This window comes from Akebia trifoliata, chromosome 1, assembly GCF_017979445.1.
Source record: "Akebia trifoliata isolate Shusen 1 chromosome 1, ASM1797944v1, whole genome shotgun sequence".
Classification (NCBI taxonomy): Eukaryota; Viridiplantae; Streptophyta; class Magnoliopsida; order Ranunculales; family Lardizabalaceae; genus Akebia; species Akebia trifoliata.
Genome location: NC_141375.1, coordinates 1,165,429 through 1,188,297, shown reverse-complemented (window position 1 = coordinate 1,188,297; position 22,869 = coordinate 1,165,429). Strand labels below are relative to the sequence as shown.

Here is a 22,869-nt window from a genome sequence, read left to right as displayed (position 1 = left end):
TTGGATTGATTCAGTTTCAAATTTGTAGAATTGATTATGTTTGGTTCGATTTCGATTTTGCCACAAATCTAAACCATGTGCTTCCCTATTACAAAATACAAGATTAGGTTTATCCCTTGATTATAAGTTAACATTGTATTTTCTTAATCATTTAGTGTTAAATTTTAACTTTTAAAATGCTCTTTAACTACTTAAATAATTAAATCAAAATTTTAAAAGAGTTGTGATAATATGACTTCCCCACATTGCATAGACAAAATACTCTTGTGACATGGCATGTGCTAGAACCATAGACTTTATGCCTTGGGATACATACTATACATCCCATAAAATCATTGCAATTGTGTATCCCGTTGAAAGAAAATCTACAATTCTAACACATCTCACGTCAAGAGAGTATTTTGAGCATACCACATGGGGGTGTCAGATTATCATTCCTCTTTGGTTCAATAATTTTTTTAAAGAAATACTCAGTTGTATGACAAACACGTTTACAATTTACATGAGCAAAGAAGACGAAATCATGAAAATGTGAATAACCCTAAGTCTTAACGTTACCAATAATGAAATACAATCAATAGGTAAAATAGATGTTATAAAAAAAAGGACCATTTTTCAATGTTGGTGTGCGTTGACTCATTAAGAATGATTGGTGAAAAAAAAATACATGATCCCTACCGTGTAAATATAAAATTCAACGGTTGAGATTTATTCTCGAAATAAATATCCTCGTCATTTGTGTTATCTAGATACGTATAAATTCCCATAAATTTTCATTTTCAAAATTAAAACATTTTGGTTAAAGTGGAAAACAAATATATTATTTTATAAAACAATTTTTTTTTCAAATGTTTACGCAAACTTTAAATGGGAAAATATTTAAACTTCTATAAAATAGAAATTTTTTTTCACCATTTTAACTAAAATATTTTAATTTTAAAAATCACTATTTAATCTACTATTTTGAAAAAATTTTAATTTTTCTCTACCTTTTTTAGAATTTACTCTAAATAAGATCAAAATAAATTAAAAAGAGAGGTGACCATCCCATTTATAGAAAGTATCAATTGTGTCAATAGTTTCCAAATGAAGCCATTTTTCATATTTTCCATGTGAAATCGTATAAGACCCTAAGAACTCCATCCTTAGGAGGACCGAGCAAATTAGAGTTGTCAATGGGCAGGTTCCGGCAAGCCTAGTGAAGCACTAGTCACTACGCCAACCCGAAAGTGGCGATTTGTACCTGAGACCAGTCCTAAACCCCTACCGAGTCTATGTCAATGGGCAGTTTCAGGCAGGCCTAGTTAAGCACTAACCACTAAGCCAACCCGAAAGAGGTGATTTGTACCTTAATTCTAGGGGCCGAGCTAGTTAGGACTTAGGAGCCAGTGGGAGCAAAATTGCCCCAACTCAATTTTTTTGAATAATATTAGATACACTTGCAAGTATCCATCAATTTGAGATACCCCTAAATTTTCAACTAATGACATATCACAAGAAGAGTAGGTCAAGTGTTTGAAATCCCACAAAACTATGAATTTCTTGGGGCTACCCTCCTGGGTCCGGGTTAGCCTTAACTCCACCTGTTGCATGTAAGACTTTCCAAGGGGGTGATGCGTGTGACCGCAGAATTAGTCCCACCCGACGGGTAGGGATACCCATGATATCAAAAAAAAAAAAAAACTAACGACATCCATTTGCCCCAGTCAGATTATGACACTGGGGATCATTATGGGTGGGAGTAGAATACTCGACTCTGGGTGGAAAGAAATCTTGTCAGCACGAGAGGATTTCTATCCATAAAGTGAGGCCAATCAAGATAGGATAGATAGCCATGAAAGTTCAAATAGATAAGTTGAAGGAAGTGAGAACTCAATTCCAGCTACGGTTTCATTAGATATCTTACAACTAGAATCCCTTTTTTTTCCGATTCGATTCCTCCACCACCGCAAACCCCAGTTAGATTTAGGCACGATACACTTTTTAGTTATTGGGAGAACCCAAGTACTCTCTTTCGGATCCATGAAACAACTCTCAGAGATCTTTTTCCCTTTAGAAAGATACATAAGCGAAACAATCAACCTATTGATATTGGAGGACAAATTGCATAGAAAAGAAAGGTAAGGGTAAGACTCTCTTTCAGCTATAGCTAGATGAGTTGCCCAATAGCTAAATAGAAAGAAATCGTGTATCCATAATGTGATGCTAAATGCAAAGACCGACCAATGAGGAAAAACTAACAAAAAACAGGAGAGAGCGGGAGAACTCAAGAATATTTAATTATATTTTTTTTCAATAATAAAAAAAAAAGTTCACTACAAAGTTTTAATAATTCACATTTAAAATATTTCAAAAACTTAAGAGAACTAAATAATATTCTCATATAATAGCACATTATCTGAGAACTAGTTCTCCAATTCTTCTAATTTTGAGGCCTCGAAAACTTGGTAGTACTTCTTCAGCCTCTAATAGCTACATGAATATTGCTTTAAAGTCGGGATTACATCATGTTGGTTATTAGAAATGGCAATGAGTCGGATAATATTTGTTTACCCAACTCATCTGACCCAAGTTTTTCAGGTATGGTTACAAAAATTTTATCCGATAAGGAATTGTAATATTACTCATTATTTTATCCAATTTTTGTGTAAGGGTCGATAAGGATAGGACAGGATATGTGTCCCATCCGATATAGATATCCTAAGCAAAAGTGGGTAACAAATCGGGCACGGATATCTGGATATAGAATTGGATAAGGATATGGATATATATATGCTGCACCCAATTGGCAGCACTATTGGTTATACTCAAAGGTCCGTAACATTGCTCAATGTACTGATAAAGATCATTATGGTTTTAATATATATTTATACTCCACCAATCTTAAATAAATGCGAAGAAAATAAACATAAACGAAAAAAGGATATCGGAAGCACAAACATTGCCCATATAAACACCTTCAGATGGAGAACAAAATCAATGGGCCTCATGAAGTATAATGAAGCCATAATGATCTTCCCATTATAAAGTATAATAACACTTCATACTCATGTTCTTTCCATTAACAGAGAAAAGAAAGAGAAATGTTCAATGAAAATAACCAAGTACCTGACCACCCACCTTTTGTTTGATGGCCTCCTCATGGTCCAAAACACCATTTGGAGTCGTAATCACAACATAACCCCACTGCAAATCAAAACACAAGTTCGTAGAAAATCAACAAAAAATATTGGCTAATAATGATAAAGACTGTATGAATCCCAAAAAATTGTGGAAAATGACGTAGCTTTACATTTCCTACCGCCATTCCGAACATGGGAAAAAGCTCATGTATGTATATAGCAAAGTTAAATATATCAAATGCAATTACCTCAGATCAATATTAACAGCTAAAATTATCTTGGACCCAATGAGATTTGAGAATCGCAACCACTTTTCATCCCATCCATTCTTCACAGCTTTAATTTGTGCTTAACAGGGGCACTACTATTGATTAGGAGTGCAACTTGGTCCGGTTCAAACCGAGAACCTAACCGAACCAAACCAATAACTTTGGGTTGGATTGGTTCAGTTTGAAACAAGTTGTGGTTTGGTTATGGGTTTAGAAAATGGAGAACCGATCAATTTGGTTCGGTTCCGGTTCAAAGCTCGTATAGAACTGAACCAAACTGAGAACTGAAAATAAATAAATAAATTTATTCACTTCTATGAATTATTTTAGGAGTTAGGATATAGATTAATGACTTCTTTATAAATAATTTTTTAATGAATAGATTAATGATTTATGATATAATATTTTTTTTTGTTTAATATTTATTTTTTTTATTAAAAATTGGCCATTTCCAACTAAGGTTATAGGATATTGGTAACCCATGGAACCGAACCAAACCGACCTTAGTTTGGTTGGGGTTGGTTCGGATCTATTAGCATTTCGGTTTGGTTCTGGTTCTTATTTAGTGGAACCAACCTATGTTGGTTCAATTCCAATTTAGCCACAAATCGAACCGAGTTGCACCCCTAGTTTTTGATTGGTCATCATCTTCTGTTTGAAGAACTCATCCTTAAGTTCGATTCATTATCTTCTTTGAATTAGGTCCATTATGTTCTATTTCTCCATGATGACTTTTTTTTTTGTTGATACATGGGTATCCAGACTTAGTCTGACTAATCCCATGGACACACCCGTCACCACTTCCAGCACGTGCCTTGTGTACCTAGCCTTTTAAAGCACCAGGGTGGTGGCAACAAGGGGTGAAGTGATTCGAACTCGGGACCTCTACTCCATGAGGCATGGTCCTGGCCATTTCTCCATAATGACTTTTAATTACACCTTTTGAACTTAAAGAATTTTTTTACTATTATCAACATGAACAACATCAATATATTTTTCGAAGCATTCATTTGGAAATTTGATAAAAAAAAAAATAGGGCAACATAAATAGGAAAAATACGTAGCAAAAAAATTTCAATTTGTTTTTATTTCCGAGATTCATCAATCACTTCTTCCGAGTTTTCCCTTTGCTTTCTTTTTTCTTGATGACTTGTTTATTTTTATTCTCTAAATGCTTATTTTAGCTTATTGTTCAACATCACAAACCTAACCCTAAGCTTTCACTTAAACCTTTTATTACCTCAACTACCCAAACCCAGTTTTCGTTCAGTCCATAATAAGTACTAATAAAACCTTTGGAGAGCCCTACTGTTCGGTGAAACAAATAATTATTACAAATCCTGCTAAACCCATTAAATTACCAATTATAGCTGTCGTTCTTCAAGCCTAGTTGTTCCAGCACCTCTGGACCTAATTGCTCTAACTTATTTACCCATAACTCAACCCTGAATTCTCTTTCAATTATCTTCCCTATTTGTAACCCGAGACATTGCCCCAAAAACCATCCAAGTACAATACCCTTTGTGCCTACAAACCCAAGCAGTAAAAAACTTGTTCCGTGTAGTTTTTTATCTAATACCCATATATATATATATATATGAGAGAGAGAGGTTGTTCAACATCACTTTTGCATGCAAGCTAAATCACGAGTCTTTAGGATTTTATGTGAGAATCTAAATGTCCGAACCTTCCACGTAATAGAGAAGAAGGGAACCCCTTAAGTTCATTCTTTGCATAATTAATTTCCTTCAATAATAAAGTGAGTATCAGTTTTTCCAGATTTGATGTGTATGTAGAAAAAATTTCTTGGCTATCAATGGGTTCTACTAGTGATTCAACAAAAGATTGTAATACGTAAAAAATATGGATCTCTGATGGAGAGAGAATAATAAAGAAATACTATTTAAAAAAAAAAACCCAAATAGAACAATAGATCACAAGAAACCAACAAAAAATAAGCCCACGCACAAACCTGACGCGTAGGAAGCGTACGTAATCTGTACTCTTCGATGTCCTTTGCCCTGATGTCCTGCCTATACGTGAGAGCCCGACAATCATTTACCCTTCCTTGCAGCTCAACAGTTATCCTTCCTACTCTATGCGGATCAAATACTTGAAAATCTTTAATATAACCTAGAAAAAAGATAAAGCAAGTTATTAAAGCATTGTGGCTATCGGAAGTGAGGTAGGACAATAGGATTAAAAAAAAATTTTAAAAATAAAAATAAAATATGTCCCAATGTTTCCCAATGAACCGATTAAAAAAATAAAATAAAACATGTGAACCGATTCAAGATTTTTTCGAGATTTTTCCCAATGTTTCATATTAAATTAAAATGATTATTTAGAGTTTAAGTTCATTTAAAAAGGGGTGTTCACGAGTTTTATGCACCACACACTAAGATCTATGCCTTAGTGCTTTAGGTCATTGAAGCACAACAACAACAATAATAATAATTCCTTGAATCAAATAACCCATTAATAACAAAAGCATTTCTAGTGATCCCTCTCTAGACCTAAGAGGGTTGGGGGATAATACAATGGGAAAGGAAAGGAAGCCCCTTTCTAAACAGAATCCAAATTCAATGAATTAAATCAAAGTTAGAAAAAGAGCATATGTTTCACACACAGTAGAATCTCATTTAATAGATAACAAATGAACAAAACACATATCAAAAGCGAAGTTAAAATAAAAATAAAAAACACTATTTGAATTAAGCAACCCATTAATAAGAATTACCAATGATCCCTCTTTGAACTTAAGGGGAGATACATCAAGAGAAAATGAAAGGAGAATAATTTTTCCAGAGAACCCAAAACCCATGAATCAAATAAAAGTCCAGTGGAAAAAATAGATGTTTATACACATAGTTCAATCTTACTTGATGGATCAAAGAAACAAAACCCAAATAAAATAGAAGTAAATAATCAGTGATGGATTACCTCGATCTTTCATGATTTTGAGAAATGAAGTCATGACATTGGAGATCGGTTGTAGATTTGCCGTAGCTTTTCCTCGCTTCTCAGCATTCACAATTGTTCTTAATGCGTCGTTCAATATCCTCCTCCCCATCTCTTTAGCCCCCTATTACATAATAAAACACGATCATAAGCCTCTAGCCTGAAAAACACATACAATAGGGTTTCCATAAGGAACTGGGAAGTAGGGGTGTCAATGGGTCAATTCTAGTTTGGTTCTTGGGGTATTGTGCATTATGTAACACGTATCGCCACCCTTTTGGTGATGAGACTAATCCCCGTGGATATGCCCTGCCCCACCACAAACAAGTGTATCAAGTAAACTAAATACAACCAAAACCATCAAGAATCATGAATACTGATGAGTTCCATTTCTTTTGTATTGCAAGTGCGTCTTCCAATTTTTTTATGCCATGGTATGTGACCAGACATATGCAATTTGCACATTGCATACGTGATGGCATAACCAAAAAACAAGTTTTTTCTTTTTTTTAATGAAAACAATAATATAAAAAAAAAGAAGGAAAAAACGTGCAATTATTATAACAATCATACAAAAATATTCTTGTAAATTTGTATTCCCAATATGATTGAGTTTATTACATTTTCATATATAACAAGTATGCCAAAAATAATGTAAGAATTCATAAACTCAAGAAATTGAAAGAAAAAAAAAAAGATGAAATCTTTATTAATTTCAAGAAACTAAGTAAGTTACAAATGCTTGACTTGTATTTCATTGTAATTTATTACATTTGTTTGACTTGCTTCTTGTAGAATACTAGAATCTTGTTTTGAAGTAGAAGAAGATAATATAAGAAGTAGAAGTATAAGAACTAAGAAACAAGTTGTAGATTAAAAGAAGAATTAGTGGAAAAATTAGAAGTAATGAGCTTTGGAGGGTATTAGAAGTAATTAGTGTATGAAAGTGTGTGATTTAGAGAGTATTAGAGAGAAAATGTAGGCCTTTTAGATGCTTAGAGAGTGGTAGGAATGGGAGGGGTGGGTATGAGGTATTTTACAGAGGTGTTTGATGAAGAAATCATAAAAATTGGAGCCCAACAATCAAATTTTGATCGTTGGAAAGTATGCCATAGCATACTGCATATGCGATCGTGTACTACAATATGCAATCGCATGTGTCTGGCACATTTTTCACATATGCCATGGTGGCATATGCAGAAAAAAAAAAAATTGTGGGTGGCATAAGCAACCGGATTTGACAACACTGGCATCATCCAATTTTATTACATTTTTTGTTTTGCATCAAGTGGCTAAACCTTTTTATATTATCTTAATTTCAACACTGGTGAAAAGGGGGTATCAAAATAAATGCTCCTTGAGAGCATCATGTGTCCATTAGAAATTTCAACATTGGTTGTAACCCTTGTATCTAAAGGTCACAGTTTTGACAATTCCAACTCCCCCGGGCTTACTCAATTCACATGGTTTGAAGGTGATTGTGCGCGCCAAAAGGGATTAGTCCTTCCTTGTTAGGGTTGGAACACCATCTTTATCAAATATATATATACCCACATACTTGTCTTCTTAGCACCCAAAATTTAATTAAAAAAAAAACAAAGAAGAAGAACAGTTGCTTGGTATTGGTATTGGTTGTAACATTGCATCTGTGAAAGTAAATTTAATAATATTTCAGCACACTCATAAACACATATACCATAGACTAGAATTCCACATTGGGAGAAATAAGAGCAAATAAAGGTGTTATCAAATTTGAAAGAAAAAAGAAAAATTCACTATAAATATTAATAGTATGAAACAAATGAGTGAACATTCTAAGTTTTTTTAACTCCATTTTCTCGGTATGCACATGATGAAGTCAAAAACGTTAACCATCCACTGTAGTTCTCAGTTGGGGTTTCAAAAAACTTCAGAAATTTGAAACAGAAAAAAAAAAAAGATCGAATCAAAGTTTGAGAGAGAGAGAGAGAGAGAGAGAGAGAGAGAGTACAGGTGAAGCTGCAGCGGCGCTGGTTTCTCACGGTCGAACCTCTTCCTGTTAGGGAGTTGGGGTTTTTGGATGATTATTGTGTTTAATTTTGTGGAAAAAAAAAAAAGGGTATAAGTGGGTCCACCACCCCAAATCTCACTATGTACTCAGGCCATGGGTCGGGCCTGGGCTTCAAACTTGGCTAAAACATATCTAAATTATTTTTAGGCCTGTCAGACTAGGGTTGTCGATAGATCAGTTTGGATCGGATTGGGATCGATTTGGTACCAATCCGATAAGGATAGGAATGGGGACCTGATCCGATAAGTATTGGATCGGGTTCTTAAGGTATGGTTTCATCAGATATCTAAATTAAGATCCAAACCCGATCCAATACAATTGGGTCTGGATGGGACCAAACTCGAATTGTTGTACAAAATCTAAATGAACTTTATATATTTAAATAAATATAAAATATAATTTCTAACATTTTATTGGATTGGGATATGGTCAATACAGATATGATCCAATAAGATATCAGATCGAATCCTTTTTGAAATCTAAATCATCAATCTAGACCCAAAGTTAAATTACTTAATAGAACCTCAATGGAGATGGCTTTGTAAATGCACCCTGAGCTTTTGGGTGGTATTTTAATGGCCCAATTAGTAAAAGCTTTCATTCTTAATGCCCCTCACCTCAATAAATCAAAGTGTCAAATTGTCGAGATTGACAATTCAAATCATTGAGATTGTGGATTGTGCAAATTAGATGGGTCCAGGTATGCGCCACATGAACTAATCACATGTGAGATGGAAAAAAGCATAGTCAATGAGAGAAGGGCAATTAAATCATTTCACCTTCATTTGCTACCATAAATAAGACAAGATGGTCACATTTGAAGAGGGAAGCCTCTCTCTTTAGAAGGATATCACACTTCACACTTTTCTCTCACTTGGCTTTCTTACCGGATTTCATTATGTCTATCTCTATCTTGTTTTCTCTCTCTCAAGGGGACTTTCTCCCTTTGTCATGTAATGTAACATTGTAATAACTTCACAAATAGTGAATGACTCTTCAAAGCCTATGACGTAATCTAGATTTGAATGAACCTTGTAAATAATCCCCTTCTTTCTCTCTTAGTATTAACAAAACACTATGACTAAGTCACCAAGGTGGCATGAAACATTCAAATTCTAGATGAGGAGTCACTCGCTTAAGGTGCCATAGGATAAGAGCATATGGAGAGTTGGAGACAATTAGAATTCGATGTAATACTAACATCAAACGGCCATGAAACATAGTTTAGGTGGTACTGGGATTAGGGGTGCAACTTAATCTAGTTCAAATCGAGGACAAACCAAATCGTGAATTTTGAGCTGTTTTGGAATGATTATCGGTTTGATTTCGTGTTAAATAAATGAATAACCAATGGGTTCGGTTTGATTTTCTATTTAGGTTTTGTAAATAATCAAATCAAATCAAGAACCGAACAAACATGTTACTTTAAAATATAATATAATATATTTTTCAAAACTTTAATGAACATAGGAAAGGAAACTAATTATTTGGTGTCTCTTTCTTTATTTTCCTCCTCTACTCTTTCTCTCTCTCATCTCTTGCAAGGCTAAGGTGCATGTTGAAGTTGCTGCAGCTACCTCTCAACTCCAACAAGTTCATTAGGTTATCCCTTTCTATATATATTGATTTACTTGTGAAACCCATTATTCCAGACTTTGATTTAAACTATGATTTTGTTTGTAGATTGAAACCCACTATTCTCTTGTGAAATTTTTATTTCTATTATGAAACCCTTTCTCTGTGGGACTCTTTAGGTTAAGGTGGTTAACTTGTTTCACAATGTGGGTTAGAGTAGCGTGAATAATGTGAATAATACTAGTTTTTTTTTTTTTTTTTTTTGTGCTTTAAAATCCAACATAATAAAAGTCTACACTCTCCACTCCAATATCTTGTTTCACAATGTCAATATATAAGTCTTTTTTTTAGAGAAGTATTTTCCTAACAAATTTGGTAAAGATTTGATCCTTAATAAGGTCATTTTTCTCTAATGGATTACAACCTCAACAATCCAAACCATAACCCTCTAAGTTGCTTAAAAAACTTGTGTACAAAAAAATAAAGTTTTCGAAAAATAAAGTTTTTATTAAAAATATTTGCTTAAGAATTTTTTTGGCAACCCATGGAACTGAACCAAACCAAACCGAATTAAGGTCGATTTGGTTCTGTTTTGGTTTCCATATAATAGAACCATCCTTGGTCGGATCAATTCTGATTTGGCTCCAAACCGAACCAAGTTGCACCCTTAGCTGAGACTACCCTAAATACCACTTTGCATGTGACATGCGTAAAAACCTTATCCTCCATGTATATAATAAAAATTGGGCATCAACAGAGATCAACCATTCAAATTGTCGATCTTGATAATTTGACTTGTTGAACTCAATGATTCATTTTCAAACATTGAGATTGACAATTATAGAAATGTTGATCTTGACAAATTGACTCATTGACCTCAATTATTCATATTCAAATGTCAAGATCAATGATTTATAATGGTCTTAATGGTTGTAAAATGTCACTCTCAACGAGTGGATAAAAATTGAGCTTAATAATATGAATTGTTGATCTTGAAAATTTGAATCATCGACCTCACTAGTTGAAAGTGGGGTGAGGGTACATTAATAGAAAAATAAAAAAAAAAAATAGGGTGGAAGATGGGGTTTTTGCATTGCAAATGATTTTTCACTCTCTCTCAAAAAAAAAAAAAAAAATACACCAAAATTTGGATTTCAATTTTTTCACATGTATCTGTATGGGAAAATGAAATCCACCACTAATTTTCATCCCAAATCAAAATCCTATTATTCTCTCTTCTCTGCCACCACCATAGCCATGACCAACACCCTCTCTGTCACCGTCGTTGGCCACCTCTTTTTCTCTTCTCCTCCTCGTTCTCCCCCCACCCCCCCCCCCCCTCTCTCTCTCTCTCTCTCTCTCCTTTATCTCTTCTTCATATATTTTTTTTCCCTAAGTCTTCTCAGATGCAATCAAACAATGAAAATTGATTTTCCAACACTATCTATTTTCTACAATCATTTTTTATGGATTTCAAATTCCATGCAGCTAAATAGGCCCTAAATGGACAATCAAGATGCCAAGGAAAACTTAGGGGGTGTTTTGAAAGAAATCCCTTTGTCGGGATTTATTTGGTAATTTTTTATTATATTTTACATTTGGTAAAAAAAATAAAAAAATAAAAAAGGGCGGGACCCGGGGTTGAATCATTCCATCTAAAAATTGATTTATAACCTAAAAGACATCAAGATACTACACCAATTTCTTATCTAGAAGTTGACACACAGGATAGTTCCCTTTTCTTTCTTTCACTTTCTTATGGACCGCTGTGTGTCAAGGCTTTAGGGAGAAAAGGAAGAGAAGAAATGCTAAACATTAAGGAAATGGTGATGCTTTGGTTGGAAGAATCCGTGTGGGAACACACTTTTACACTCTTTATAGTTTATGGCCATCATTTCAATCTGGACGTGTCATGTGGGTGGAGATATCCAACGTTTAAAGCTACAACTGACAGTTATAGTGGAAGACCTTTACTTGAAGAGTGAAGCTAACCTGACTTATGTAGCAAGATTTTAAATCTTACTAAGGATTTGGGACCCACAAGGATTGCCATCTTGGAACAAATAACACGTCAGGTCTTTAGAATTCATGGCATAGATCAGATTTAGAAAAGAAAACAAACAAACAAAACCCCGCATTTTTTTTTATAAAGAAAATTACTTAAATCTTCCCTTATTTTTTTGGGTGATAACTTGATCCCAGTTGGGAAACTTTTTCTTTCCTAACGCCCCTTACCTTAACAAAGGTTTTAAAGTACCAAATAATGCCAACTTTTCATCTCCATGTAACATACTTAATTTTTAACGAAGAATGGGATTTACAATTTGTGATAGTGAATAACAAATGGAGAACAATATTCTTATAATTTTAATTATTTAGATGTAAATTTCAAACTATTTCAGTTATTTTTGATAATGGAGAACAATACCCTCAAGTTTTTTAATATTTAGTTGTACCTTTTGATTGGATGATTACTTAAGGTAGACCAATCCCACATCAAGTTCAAAAAATCAAAAAATTAAAAATTTCAAGATGATTTGAATCCACCCATTAATAGCCCTAAGTGCCGTCATCCTTTAGATGTATATAAACATCTCTCTAACTCCGTCTATCTTACTCATCAAGGGTGTGACTCGGTGGTAAGACGTAGTGACAAAAACATACTCCTCATGATAGTGAATTCAAAATCGAGTGCAGCCTTTGAATAATCTGTTTATAGTGACTTTAGTGGGGGACACACATTGACAACCTTGACATGGTGGGGTGTGCATGTTCGTAGATGTATTTTACTCGTATCTCAAAGAAAATGCATCTACGGATATGTGCGTTACCATGTCAAGATGTCCCCTGCGTGTCCCCCACTAATGTCACTTCAGTATTAATCTTAGAAAAAAAAAACCTCTCATCAACCTTCACATTTAAATCAATCAAAATTATATCTTAATTTAAAATTATATTTATAGTAAAAATCAATTTCATAATCACATTAAATTTGCCAACTAATCAATTATTACGGAACTTGATTTTTGAATGCTTGGCCCACTCTTAGAAGTTAATCAGTGATGTTTTTATAGCAAGAACCTTTGGGTTGGATGCTAATTGAAAAGTTGATCCATAATGTGATGCCACGTAAAGCCTAAGAGAAGCTAGAGTTGGATTGCATCATAACTCCCAGTTTTACAGAATATCCACTCAAAGAAAAATACTTGACTTGATGACCGAGCCAAGCCAACGCTATAAATACGCGTCGAATATTGATCTCTCACGAGAAACAACACCTCTTCTCTCCTCCTATAATTCTTTCTGTCTCTATCTCTGTTTATAAATCGTTTCTCAACCGTTTTAACAAACAGAACCCGAAAAATCGGTTCTCCGAAACTGTCGCCATTGCAGATTTGAAGGAAAGATAGAGAGGAAATCTCTGCGATCGATATAGAAATCTGTTTTTTAGGGATCTTTTGAATCTTTGTCTCGAAAGCTAGAGCTAGCTCGCTCTGCAACCCCCTTCCGGAGCTCTAATGGAGGTTTTTCGATCCAATTATTGCTGATGAAGGCTCCTTTACCGAGTAAGGTACAGTTGATATCCATTTTGGTAAAATTCTTTTTTCTATGTTTGGAATCTTTAGATCTGTGTGATCTTCGTTGTCGTCAATCGTAGTTTTTTGGATCTTGATATTCTGAGATTGGAATTAGTAGTGTTAGTAGGTTTGATTCCATGGATTAATCAGTTTTTTTTTCTGCATTTATAAGGCTAAAATGAGCCGTGACTCGTATGGCGATGAGGCGTATTTTAGTATTTTTCGCCCTGTTTTCAACCTGTTCTTTCGAGAAAATCTACTAGCTTCAAACGACGTTTGAAGCAGAGAGCATCAACGTACGATCGAGATTGGAGAGCGTTCCAAAAACGAATCTTAGTATTTAATATATATCTCTAGGAAACTCACCTATGTTCCAACCGTATGTTTGAGGCTAGAAAAGTCATTTTACTTCAGCTTTGTTGGATCTGGCGTTTTTTCATTTTCACTCGCTTTTCTAATTTTTCTATCTTTTCTAGGTCTTCCAACTAGGTGGTGTATTTAGGGTACGCATCTAATTGGAATCAGAATCGAAAGTCGATTCCAGATCCCTTTTTATTGGAACTAATTAGAATCGGGTCTAAAATAAATCCGAACCAATTGGAACCAGAATCATTAGATTCTATCGAATGAGTATCTGGAAGTACTCGAACTGATTTATTTTGTCATTTCTTTATATATTATATAAATGATTTAAGGTATTTCTTTTATTTTAAAATAAATGTATGTTATATAAAAAATTTCAATTTTTCAAATATATTATCCTATTGGAGTTTAAAATGAATTACTCTTCTAAAAATTTATTATTTTTTAACTAATATACATTTTTATTCTTGTAAAAAATCATTAATTTGTATCTTTATTACAACAAATAATAATTACGTTAAGAATTTTGTTGATAATATGTTAATTTTTTTATAATGATTTGAAATATTTTTTTCTCGATTGTTGAGAATCAAAACAGATGGGTACCCATGATTTTTGGCAGTTTCAATTCCATTTATTTTGAAATCAGACCTAGGATTGACAAGAATCATAATCGAATTAAATATAATGGTTATGATTCTAAGCTTCCTAGGAACCAACCCATTGACACCCCTACTTCCAACTTGCATTAATCGTGATTTAAAAAAAACTAATTATCTATTTAATATATTTTTATTACATTAATTCTATTGGCACACCAACTTTTACTTATAATGCACAAGTCCTCTTCAACTTAGGGATTTTTTTCCAAAACGTGTGCAATTTATGTTGAAATTTTGATTTCTGTACACTATTCATTTTAATTTCCAAAACATGCATTTCGAGTGAATTCATCCCTTTTATAATCAATGAGTATATTATGAATTTGTAGATATTAAAAGTGTCAAACTTACGAGTTTGTAAGTATAATATGAAGAATGCATATTTTGGGAATAAAAATGAACAGTGTACCGAACTTGGAATTTTGTCAAACTCAGCTCTTGGAATGGATATTCACCCTTGAAATTAACTAGTTTATTTTAAATTGGCATGTTATAGGTTGAAGTTGGTGTGTCAATAGAAACTCCCTTTTGTTAAAACATGTGAAGAAAACAAATGATTGAGTTAAAAGTATATATTTCCTAGAGGTTGGTAAATTATAGAAAATTATTGTGGGAAGATTATATTTTTATTTAAAAATGATTATTTTAATTAAAAATTCAATTGATTCCACAAATTTTATTGACTCAACCAAGATTTTCAAAATATGGACCGAGTCATCTCTACTGTCAAAGTAGATGTTGTTCACGATGCTTCACATGGAATATCTCTCACATTCCTAACAATACCAAGATTACTTGAGTGAGTTATTGGGTCTCCAACTCGAATGATATTTTAAACCAAGGTCCACATGCACCTAAACCAAACTGTCAACCCCAAAGACATTTGAATCCATCACTTAGAACTTATCAATTAGCCTGATTTTCATGTGTGGGTCCATCAAGAGTTTGATCAAAATTGGTTGTGATGTTCAAAAGCCTAACAAGAGCAAAACAAATTTTAAAAATAAAAATAAAGACACACATATACAAAAGACACAATGATTTACGTGATTCGGCAATTCCTAATGCCTACATATACAAAGGAAAGGGTGATCAATCCACTATCAACAATAAAGATTCGTTACAAGCTCTCAAACCTTGTAATACTCTCTAGGCCTCATCCCTACTCCTACCGAAAAACAACCCATATTTTCAGCTTTTGATTTAGTGATTTGAAATCAAACTTGGGAACACTAGGCATCTCACAATATTTTGGATTAAAAAGAAGTGTGGAAGAGTCAATTTGATATGGTTCTATTTGCATTATCATTACGTAGATGCAAAATCCCTCACTTACATGCTTGTAATGTTATAATATGTTTCAAGATCTGATGAGAGCAGCCCTGTAGAAGAATTGAACTCTCCAAATTTAAACTTGGGGATCTCATCATCCTAGTGTCGATCGACATTAATTTCTCATCATGTCCGATGAGGGGAGCGGCGGGAAGGTGACAGGAATTCGACAGATAGTCCGGTTAAAGGAGATCCTTCAAAAGTGGCAAGGAATAGCCCTTAAACCAAGAGGAAACAACAGCCCTCCACATGAAAATAGCCCTGTTGGAGGGATCTCTCCTGCAATCAACAAGAGGTTGAGGAACTCATATGTCTTGTGTGATTCGGACGAGGAGGGATGCCAAAGCCCGGAACCACCCCATGGTGTCCCTAAAGGATATCTAGCGGTCTATGTTGGGCCGGAGCTTCGGAGGTTCATTATTCCTACTAGCTATCTTAGCCACCCATTGTTCAAGGTGTTGTTGGAGAAGACCGAGGAGGAGTTTGGGTTTGATCATAAGGGCGCGCTTACAATCCCTTGTGAGATCGAGACCTTCAAGTATCTGCTTACGTGCATGGAAAGCAACGATAATCCTCACCTTGATGACAATGCTGGTAAAATTTCCTTATTTTTTCTCCACTTACTTCAGTGATTACTACTACTACTACTACTACTACTAGGATACGTTCAAAGCAAGCATTCCATGTTATAAGCCTATCAAACCACTTATTTTTTTGGGTAAATTATCAAAAGTGGGTAAAATATTTTAATATTTACAACAACAAAAAAAAAATTCTATTTTTTCAAAAATTACCAAAAATGCCTGAAATGTCCAATGTTTTAATGTGTTCAAATACATTGTTTTACCAAAAATGCCTTTTTAATGGTTAAAACATTGGATTGTCCAGCGTTTTAACACCTCAGTAATTTAGCTTCCATTTAAAATGTTGGACAGTCCATCGAGTTACTAAAATGCTGGATTGTCCAGCGACTTAATTCGTTTTTTGTAATTTAACAAAAAATATTTTTTTTTTGCAAATATTAAAATATTTTACCTTTTTTTTTAGTAATTTTTCCTTTTTTTCATATATACTCTTAAATGGTGTTCATATTTGATTTTTAGTGTCAAAAATCAAAGATATAAGGGTATTTTTGTAAATATTTCAAAATCTCAAAATAAATCCCCTTACTTTTGCCACCAAAGTTCAAAATAAGAATTTTTTTTTTTGAGTATTTTTATGGAAAAACATGATATTAGGATTTCTAACATTCAATACTTGCATATTTCTATAACAACTAGTACTACTATTATTTGATTATTTATTTGAATTCCAAAATCATTGGGAATGGTTATTTCAAATGGTTGGACGATTGAAGTACTTTTGATCATGGGCCTAGCCAATGAAAAAAAAACCATTTGGTTTCAAGCCCATCATAAAATTTGCTCAAATCCAAATCACCAATGGAGCTAATTTTTCAAAACTTGACCCATCAAAAGTTTATACAAAATGATATAAGATTGTGATAATTAGATTATTTTTGTTTTCCTCATGAGTCATTTTTTTAGAAAATGTATTGTTTGTGCTTTTCTACTATTTGTTTTTATATTATTATTTTTTTTCAATTTTTTATTATTAAACTAAAATCAGTTGGTGATTTTGCAGAAGAAAATCCCTCAAGCTTAGAAGAATAATAACACATGGATTTTTGTATAGAGCTGGAAATTTTAAAAAGGGTAGCTTTGCTGGTCCTTGTAAGCAGATTTGATTGTTTTGGTTTAAAAAAAAAAAACCATTTAGAGAGATTTAGTTTTTTTTAGGATATTATGGGGTTGAGTGTTTGATTGGAATCCTGAGACTGAGAGACTCCTCATTTTAGAATCTCCAACTTCCCGAATCTGGTCGGCAGGATGTGACCCACATTTGATGTTTATTGGAATCTGACTCACATCTGATGTTTATTAACTTTTGTATTGTTTCTGATATGGTTCTGACTAAAGATTCTGTTGACATGTGCCGGCTTGTTTATCTTCCTTTGTTTTGAACTTGTAATCTAATACTCTATTCATGCCCTCTGTAAGTAGTGGGATTCCTTGGTTTTTTTTTTTTTTTCTTCTTTTATTCACTTTGACCAATGGTTTCAAATCTTGTCTTGTTTGACAATCGAGACAACTCAGACGAGTCAATGAAAGTTAGCCAAATCAATTGAGATTTTGTATTTTTAATTAAAGTAATTAATTTTTTTAATTTTAATAAAATTATGATCTTACCTACTTTATTTTACCCCAAAAAATTATATAATTATTTTTATATAAATGTACATTACTAAATAATTGTAGGCCGAAGTAAATTATTTATCTTGTTTGCTTGATCATGTCCATGAACGACACGAGAAGTGAAACTGAGTTTTAAATGCTCTGACTTTCAAATGAGTTGATGAAATTTTTACCTCTACAGATAGGATGATAGATGTGCAAAAATAAAAAAACCTTTACCCTCCACCAATGTTTTAAATGCAGAATAGATGACTAGACCCCAAAATTGTCAAATTGGTTCAATCACAGTTGGGCCATTGATGATTTTTTATTCTGACCAATTAACTATTATTATAAATTTAAATGTTAATTTGTATACATTTTTCCATTGAATTATCTTCAAGTGAAGAATTACATGCCGGTTTTTTTTCCCCATTACAATATAATTGTCTATCGTATCTGGACCCGATGCTTTATTTAAATTTTGATTCTCGATTAATGGGGATCCGAACCAAAACCGACCCATTGACACCCCCTCAAGTAGGATCTAATTTGAAAGATTTTCCAAGAACACGATAACAAGATCACCGACAAAATGCATCATATAAATATTGATGAGAACAAAAGTCATATAATAGAGTATTGATACAGGAGTAAATAATTCATTAAACGTGATCAACCTTGTGGTCACGGTATGCAGTCACTCTCCCTTAAAAAAAATCCAAAACCTACCAAGAATAAATTATTTTTCAAGTAAGACATCACCATCATCCACCCACATCAACTAAAAAATACCGCTAATCAACGTCTAATTACAAGTGCCTACATCATTATAAGGCATGACCCATCACACCGTAGATAGAAAGGACACCAATAAGAATGGATTTATATCACCCTCTATTGTGGAATCAAAATAATTCAAGCTCAAATACATCGTAACAATGGGTTTAAGAGCTAGTAAGTTGAGCAAGGTTTTCAGGGCTCATGGAGTTAAACGCTTACAAGACTCTTCCTTGACACCGAGGGGGTACGTTCCTGTGTGTGTCGGTGTGAACAATGATACGAAGCGCTTCTTGGTCCATACAACATCGCTTAGGGATGCAGAATTCGTCGAGCTTCTCTATAGGTCTGCAGAGGAATATGGATTTTGTAACCAAGGGATCCTAAGGATCAATTACGACGCTAAGGACTTCGAGGAGAGGATAATTAGACTATCGAGACGAAGAGTCTTAAGGGTCAGACCAACCTAGCTATTATAACTATGTAGGTTCCTTGCCCAAAGCATGCAAGGCATCTTTCATTTGTTATGTTTTGAGGTTTAGACATAGTGTTTGTATGTTTAGTTTATTTTGTGTCTAGAAACACGAGTGTAAAATATGGGTGTTGTGACATAGAATACCATGGGGCATATATACAGTCCTCCAATACAAGGAGAGATTAATTTAAAACCCATTGATTGATACAGTTTAATGTTGAAGTTGAAATTAAGATTTACTAATTTCCTTTCCATTAACGCTGTTTTTAAGCAATTTATCAGTCTGCACCTATTCAACGTGTTAATTTTTAGTTTTGAGTAGTCGTTTGAGAATGAAGAGGAAGGCAAGATATCATCAATAAGGGTGTCAAGGGTCTGGGCCTAATAGTATCTGAAATGAGTCCTTTTTTCATTGGCCCTAAAAATTCTAGTCGAAGCTGGGCTCGTTTATTAATTGGGTTAGGTTTGAATTTCTTTTTGGAAATATCAGGAAGACCAACCAAGATTGATCTGCCTCTAGCCCAACCCAACAGCATTTAAAGCTAATATGAAGGTGGTTCAAGTAGTTTGTTTATTTATTTATTTATTTATTTATTATATATACTTGAATAATGCTGAAGTGACCTCATATTGCACTTTCTTGATGTGGAAGTGTGTAGGAACCATAGATGTTTTTCACTTGTATCTCGATAAAAAGCATCTATGGTTCTTACGCACTTCCACTCAGGAAAGTGCAATATGAAGTCACTCCAGCATGACTTTTTTTTTTTTTCAAAAATAGAGAGAGAGAGAGATTCAAATCCAAGCTTGATAACCCATGGTTCGATCTCCAAATCCAAGCCCGATTCTCAATCCTGTATATATTATCATCATCATTATCACCTAAAAGACTCTTCCTAGTAGTTGGAAAATAATCCCTACATCTTTAATAAATCACAAGAAAATTCACAAGATCTCAAATGGACCTCAAATCTAAATTAGGCCCAATCCTGAGGGTTTGGTTTTTGTAGGTAGTATCTATGTTTTAGGTGTTGAGCCCATGTACAAAATAAGATGGATTAGCCCATGATTTAGCCAAGAAATCCATCAAAATAAGTGGGGCCATAATCAAATAACTTGATTATGATCCCACACCCACGATGAGATTTATGGGCCCCATCTAAAGGCCCTAAAATCATAAAAATTGAAATGTAACCAGTTTTACCTCTGGACCAATAAATTAAAGCCAATCAAGTCAAAGGTAAAAGTTGAAAAATTATTATTACTCTAATTCTATAAATTCCTAACCCAAACTACTAACGAGAATCATAGACCATTTTTTGTTCAGAAAACCACTACTCATTCTTTAGAGTAAAAGAAGTTAAGAAGCCCTCCTCTAAAGAAAAAACAATGCCCACTAATACAATACTTGGACTCCTGCCACGAAAAAAGATCGAACTTAAAGCTCTTCTCCATAAGATAAATCTCATTCTCATAGAGGAGAAAAGTCTTTGGAGAAGCTTGAGCCTAAACATCTTCTCCAAAAACAAGCTCTCATTCTCAACTTATCAAGTTCAAGTCCAAAAGAGAAGAAATAACTCTACAAAGCCTCTAAAGATGATCAAACCTACAAACTCTTTTCCATAAACAACACCTCCTTAGGCAATTAAGCTCAAATTGAAAGAAAAGAAAGCAAAATATTATCTTTTGACAATACATGGCTCTATTAATCGGTCTTTGTCTTACTCTCCTAGATTTGATGGTTAATTAAAGAAGACATTCTATTGCACGAGTGTAACTAAGATTAGTATAGATTTAATGGTTAATTAATTAGAGAAGATCATTCTATTGCTGAGTATAACTAATATCTGTATCACCATTATCTTCAAAATCAATATTGTGGCTACACAATATGATACTAATCTCTAATCTCTATAACTTCTTGGATTGAGCTACTTGAACTTGAACCACCCTCCCCCATGATCAAGTCAATGGAAAATTTGTTGTGGTTTGTAGAGCTTGATGGTACTGGTCAACAAGGAGGTATTGTAAATCATCAAGTCATGCCTTCATGCTTGTGGCAAAGGAATTTTTGTAATTTCACTAAAATTATGTAAAACTCTAGTTAGGTTTCCTGGGATATATATATATATATATTTCTCGTTTTTTATGAAAGGGTGTAATCTATTATTGCGAGTTTTTCTTTATAGTGGAATCGGTGTGATCTATGGACATACCTCAATCAAAAGGGAACCATGTAAAATCCATGTGTTTCTTTTGTGATTGCATTTTGTGTTTGATTTTTTGGATTTGTTTTCTTGTCTCGATTGCACATGTTTTCTTAACAAAATTTAGTAGAGTTTTGATTGTAAAAGAGAAAAATTGCATATCTTTATTTTTAAATGAGTCCCTATTTTTATAGAGTTGAGCAAACTTGGGCGTATCATGATTTTTTTAGTTAATATCATGACCATGGGTATTAGCACATGGCTAAATAAACACATTACAACATCGTCATGAATTTGCCCATCCCATATGTATATAACGTAAGCAAATGTCTTCTTATCATCTTGCACATCCTACTTAAGTTACCTACCAAGGTAGGTCAAGGAAAAAAGCTTTGAAGCACCCATTTCGCTTCAAAATTTCAGTAGAACCCTCTCATTTGGATTACACGTGGTATCTCCAAGGAGGTATCCTAAATATTAACAAAAAAGTAGAGACGTGAAATAAACACAAAAAGCCACATGTCATGTTACGAGGAGGGTTCCTCCAAAATTTTGAAGTGGCATGGCTTCTTTAGAGTCAGACTCGGTAGATTAACCACTTTGTTAAATCAAGTCAAATGTGCACTTTCTGTAAATACTTGGGAGTAAGTGAATTGTCTTATTTTCTCGAGGTATTCCCATCTCGATTGGATTGTTTCTTACATAAAATTTTGAGCTCTCAAGACTCGTCCATTCTTGTCCTAACATTTTTACATCAAGATCTTGAGGTGCCTTTTGTGATCTCTTATCCTCAAATTTGTTTGGTCTCAAGCCCATAATCACTATTTCATTTTAGAAACATAAGCAACTTTTTTCTTTCTCTCACAAATATACATCGTCTGTCATTTTATTTTGTGTATCCCGAGGTAATGATAAATAAATTCTTATTAACAATTACATCAAAGTTCATGGATTAAGTGAAAGAGGTCGAGGAATCCTCGAATTGACCTTCATTTGCCAAATCCATGTTGATGTCGCCCTCAGCTCTTGTTTCACGTAAGATGGATGAAACATAACACGACCAAATTGAAAGGGAAAGGGAGAAAAGTTTGGTAAAGAATATGAAATACAAAATTTGATTTAGGACTCTAGACTACAAGTTGCCTTTGTAGTGTACCCACTCCGTTGGAAACAAAAGAGATAAAAGATTATAAAGTAATATCTGACTTGTTGACTTGAATTAGCCTCAAAGTCATGATGAACTGGCATCAAGCTGGAATCT

The 22,869-nt window shown here is 33.7% G+C and overlaps 2 protein-coding genes across 3 annotated transcripts; one reads left to right on the top strand and one right to left on the bottom strand.

Annotated features, from left to right (window-relative positions):
• Nucleotides 1-2,929: 2,929 nt before the first annotated feature.
• Nucleotides 2,930-8,446, bottom strand: LOC147410278 (small ribosomal subunit protein uS8my-like). Its single transcript, XM_086433511.1, has 4 exons — nt 8,343-8,446; nt 6,335-6,476; nt 5,364-5,524; nt 2,930-3,186 (listed from the first exon to the last, which is right to left on the bottom strand). The coding sequence occupies exons 2-4, from the start codon at nt 6,462-6,464 to the stop codon at nt 3,088-3,090; spliced, it is 390 nt and encodes a 129-aa protein (XP_086289637.1). The 5' UTR covers nt 6,465-6,476; nt 8,343-8,446; the 3' UTR covers nt 2,930-3,087.
• Nucleotides 8,447-13,268: 4,822 nt separating this feature from the next.
• Nucleotides 13,269-17,992, top strand: LOC147410277 (protein SMALL AUXIN UP-REGULATED RNA 51-like). Of its 2 annotated transcripts, none has more exons than XM_086433482.1 (3): nt 13,269-13,548; nt 15,946-16,506; nt 17,542-17,992. In XM_086433482.1, exons 2-3 carry the CDS (start codon nt 16,041-16,043, stop codon nt 17,583-17,585), a joined length of 510 nt encoding a protein of 169 aa, XP_086289608.1. In that variant the 5' UTR covers nt 13,269-13,548; nt 15,946-16,040; the 3' UTR covers nt 17,586-17,992. The 2 variants fall into 2 exon arrangements, with proteins under 2 accessions (XP_086289608.1, XP_086289615.1); XM_086433489.1 differs by having other exon boundaries at nt 13,275-13,548; nt 17,557-17,992.
• The last annotated feature ends 4,877 nt before the right edge of the window (nt 17,993-22,869 follow it).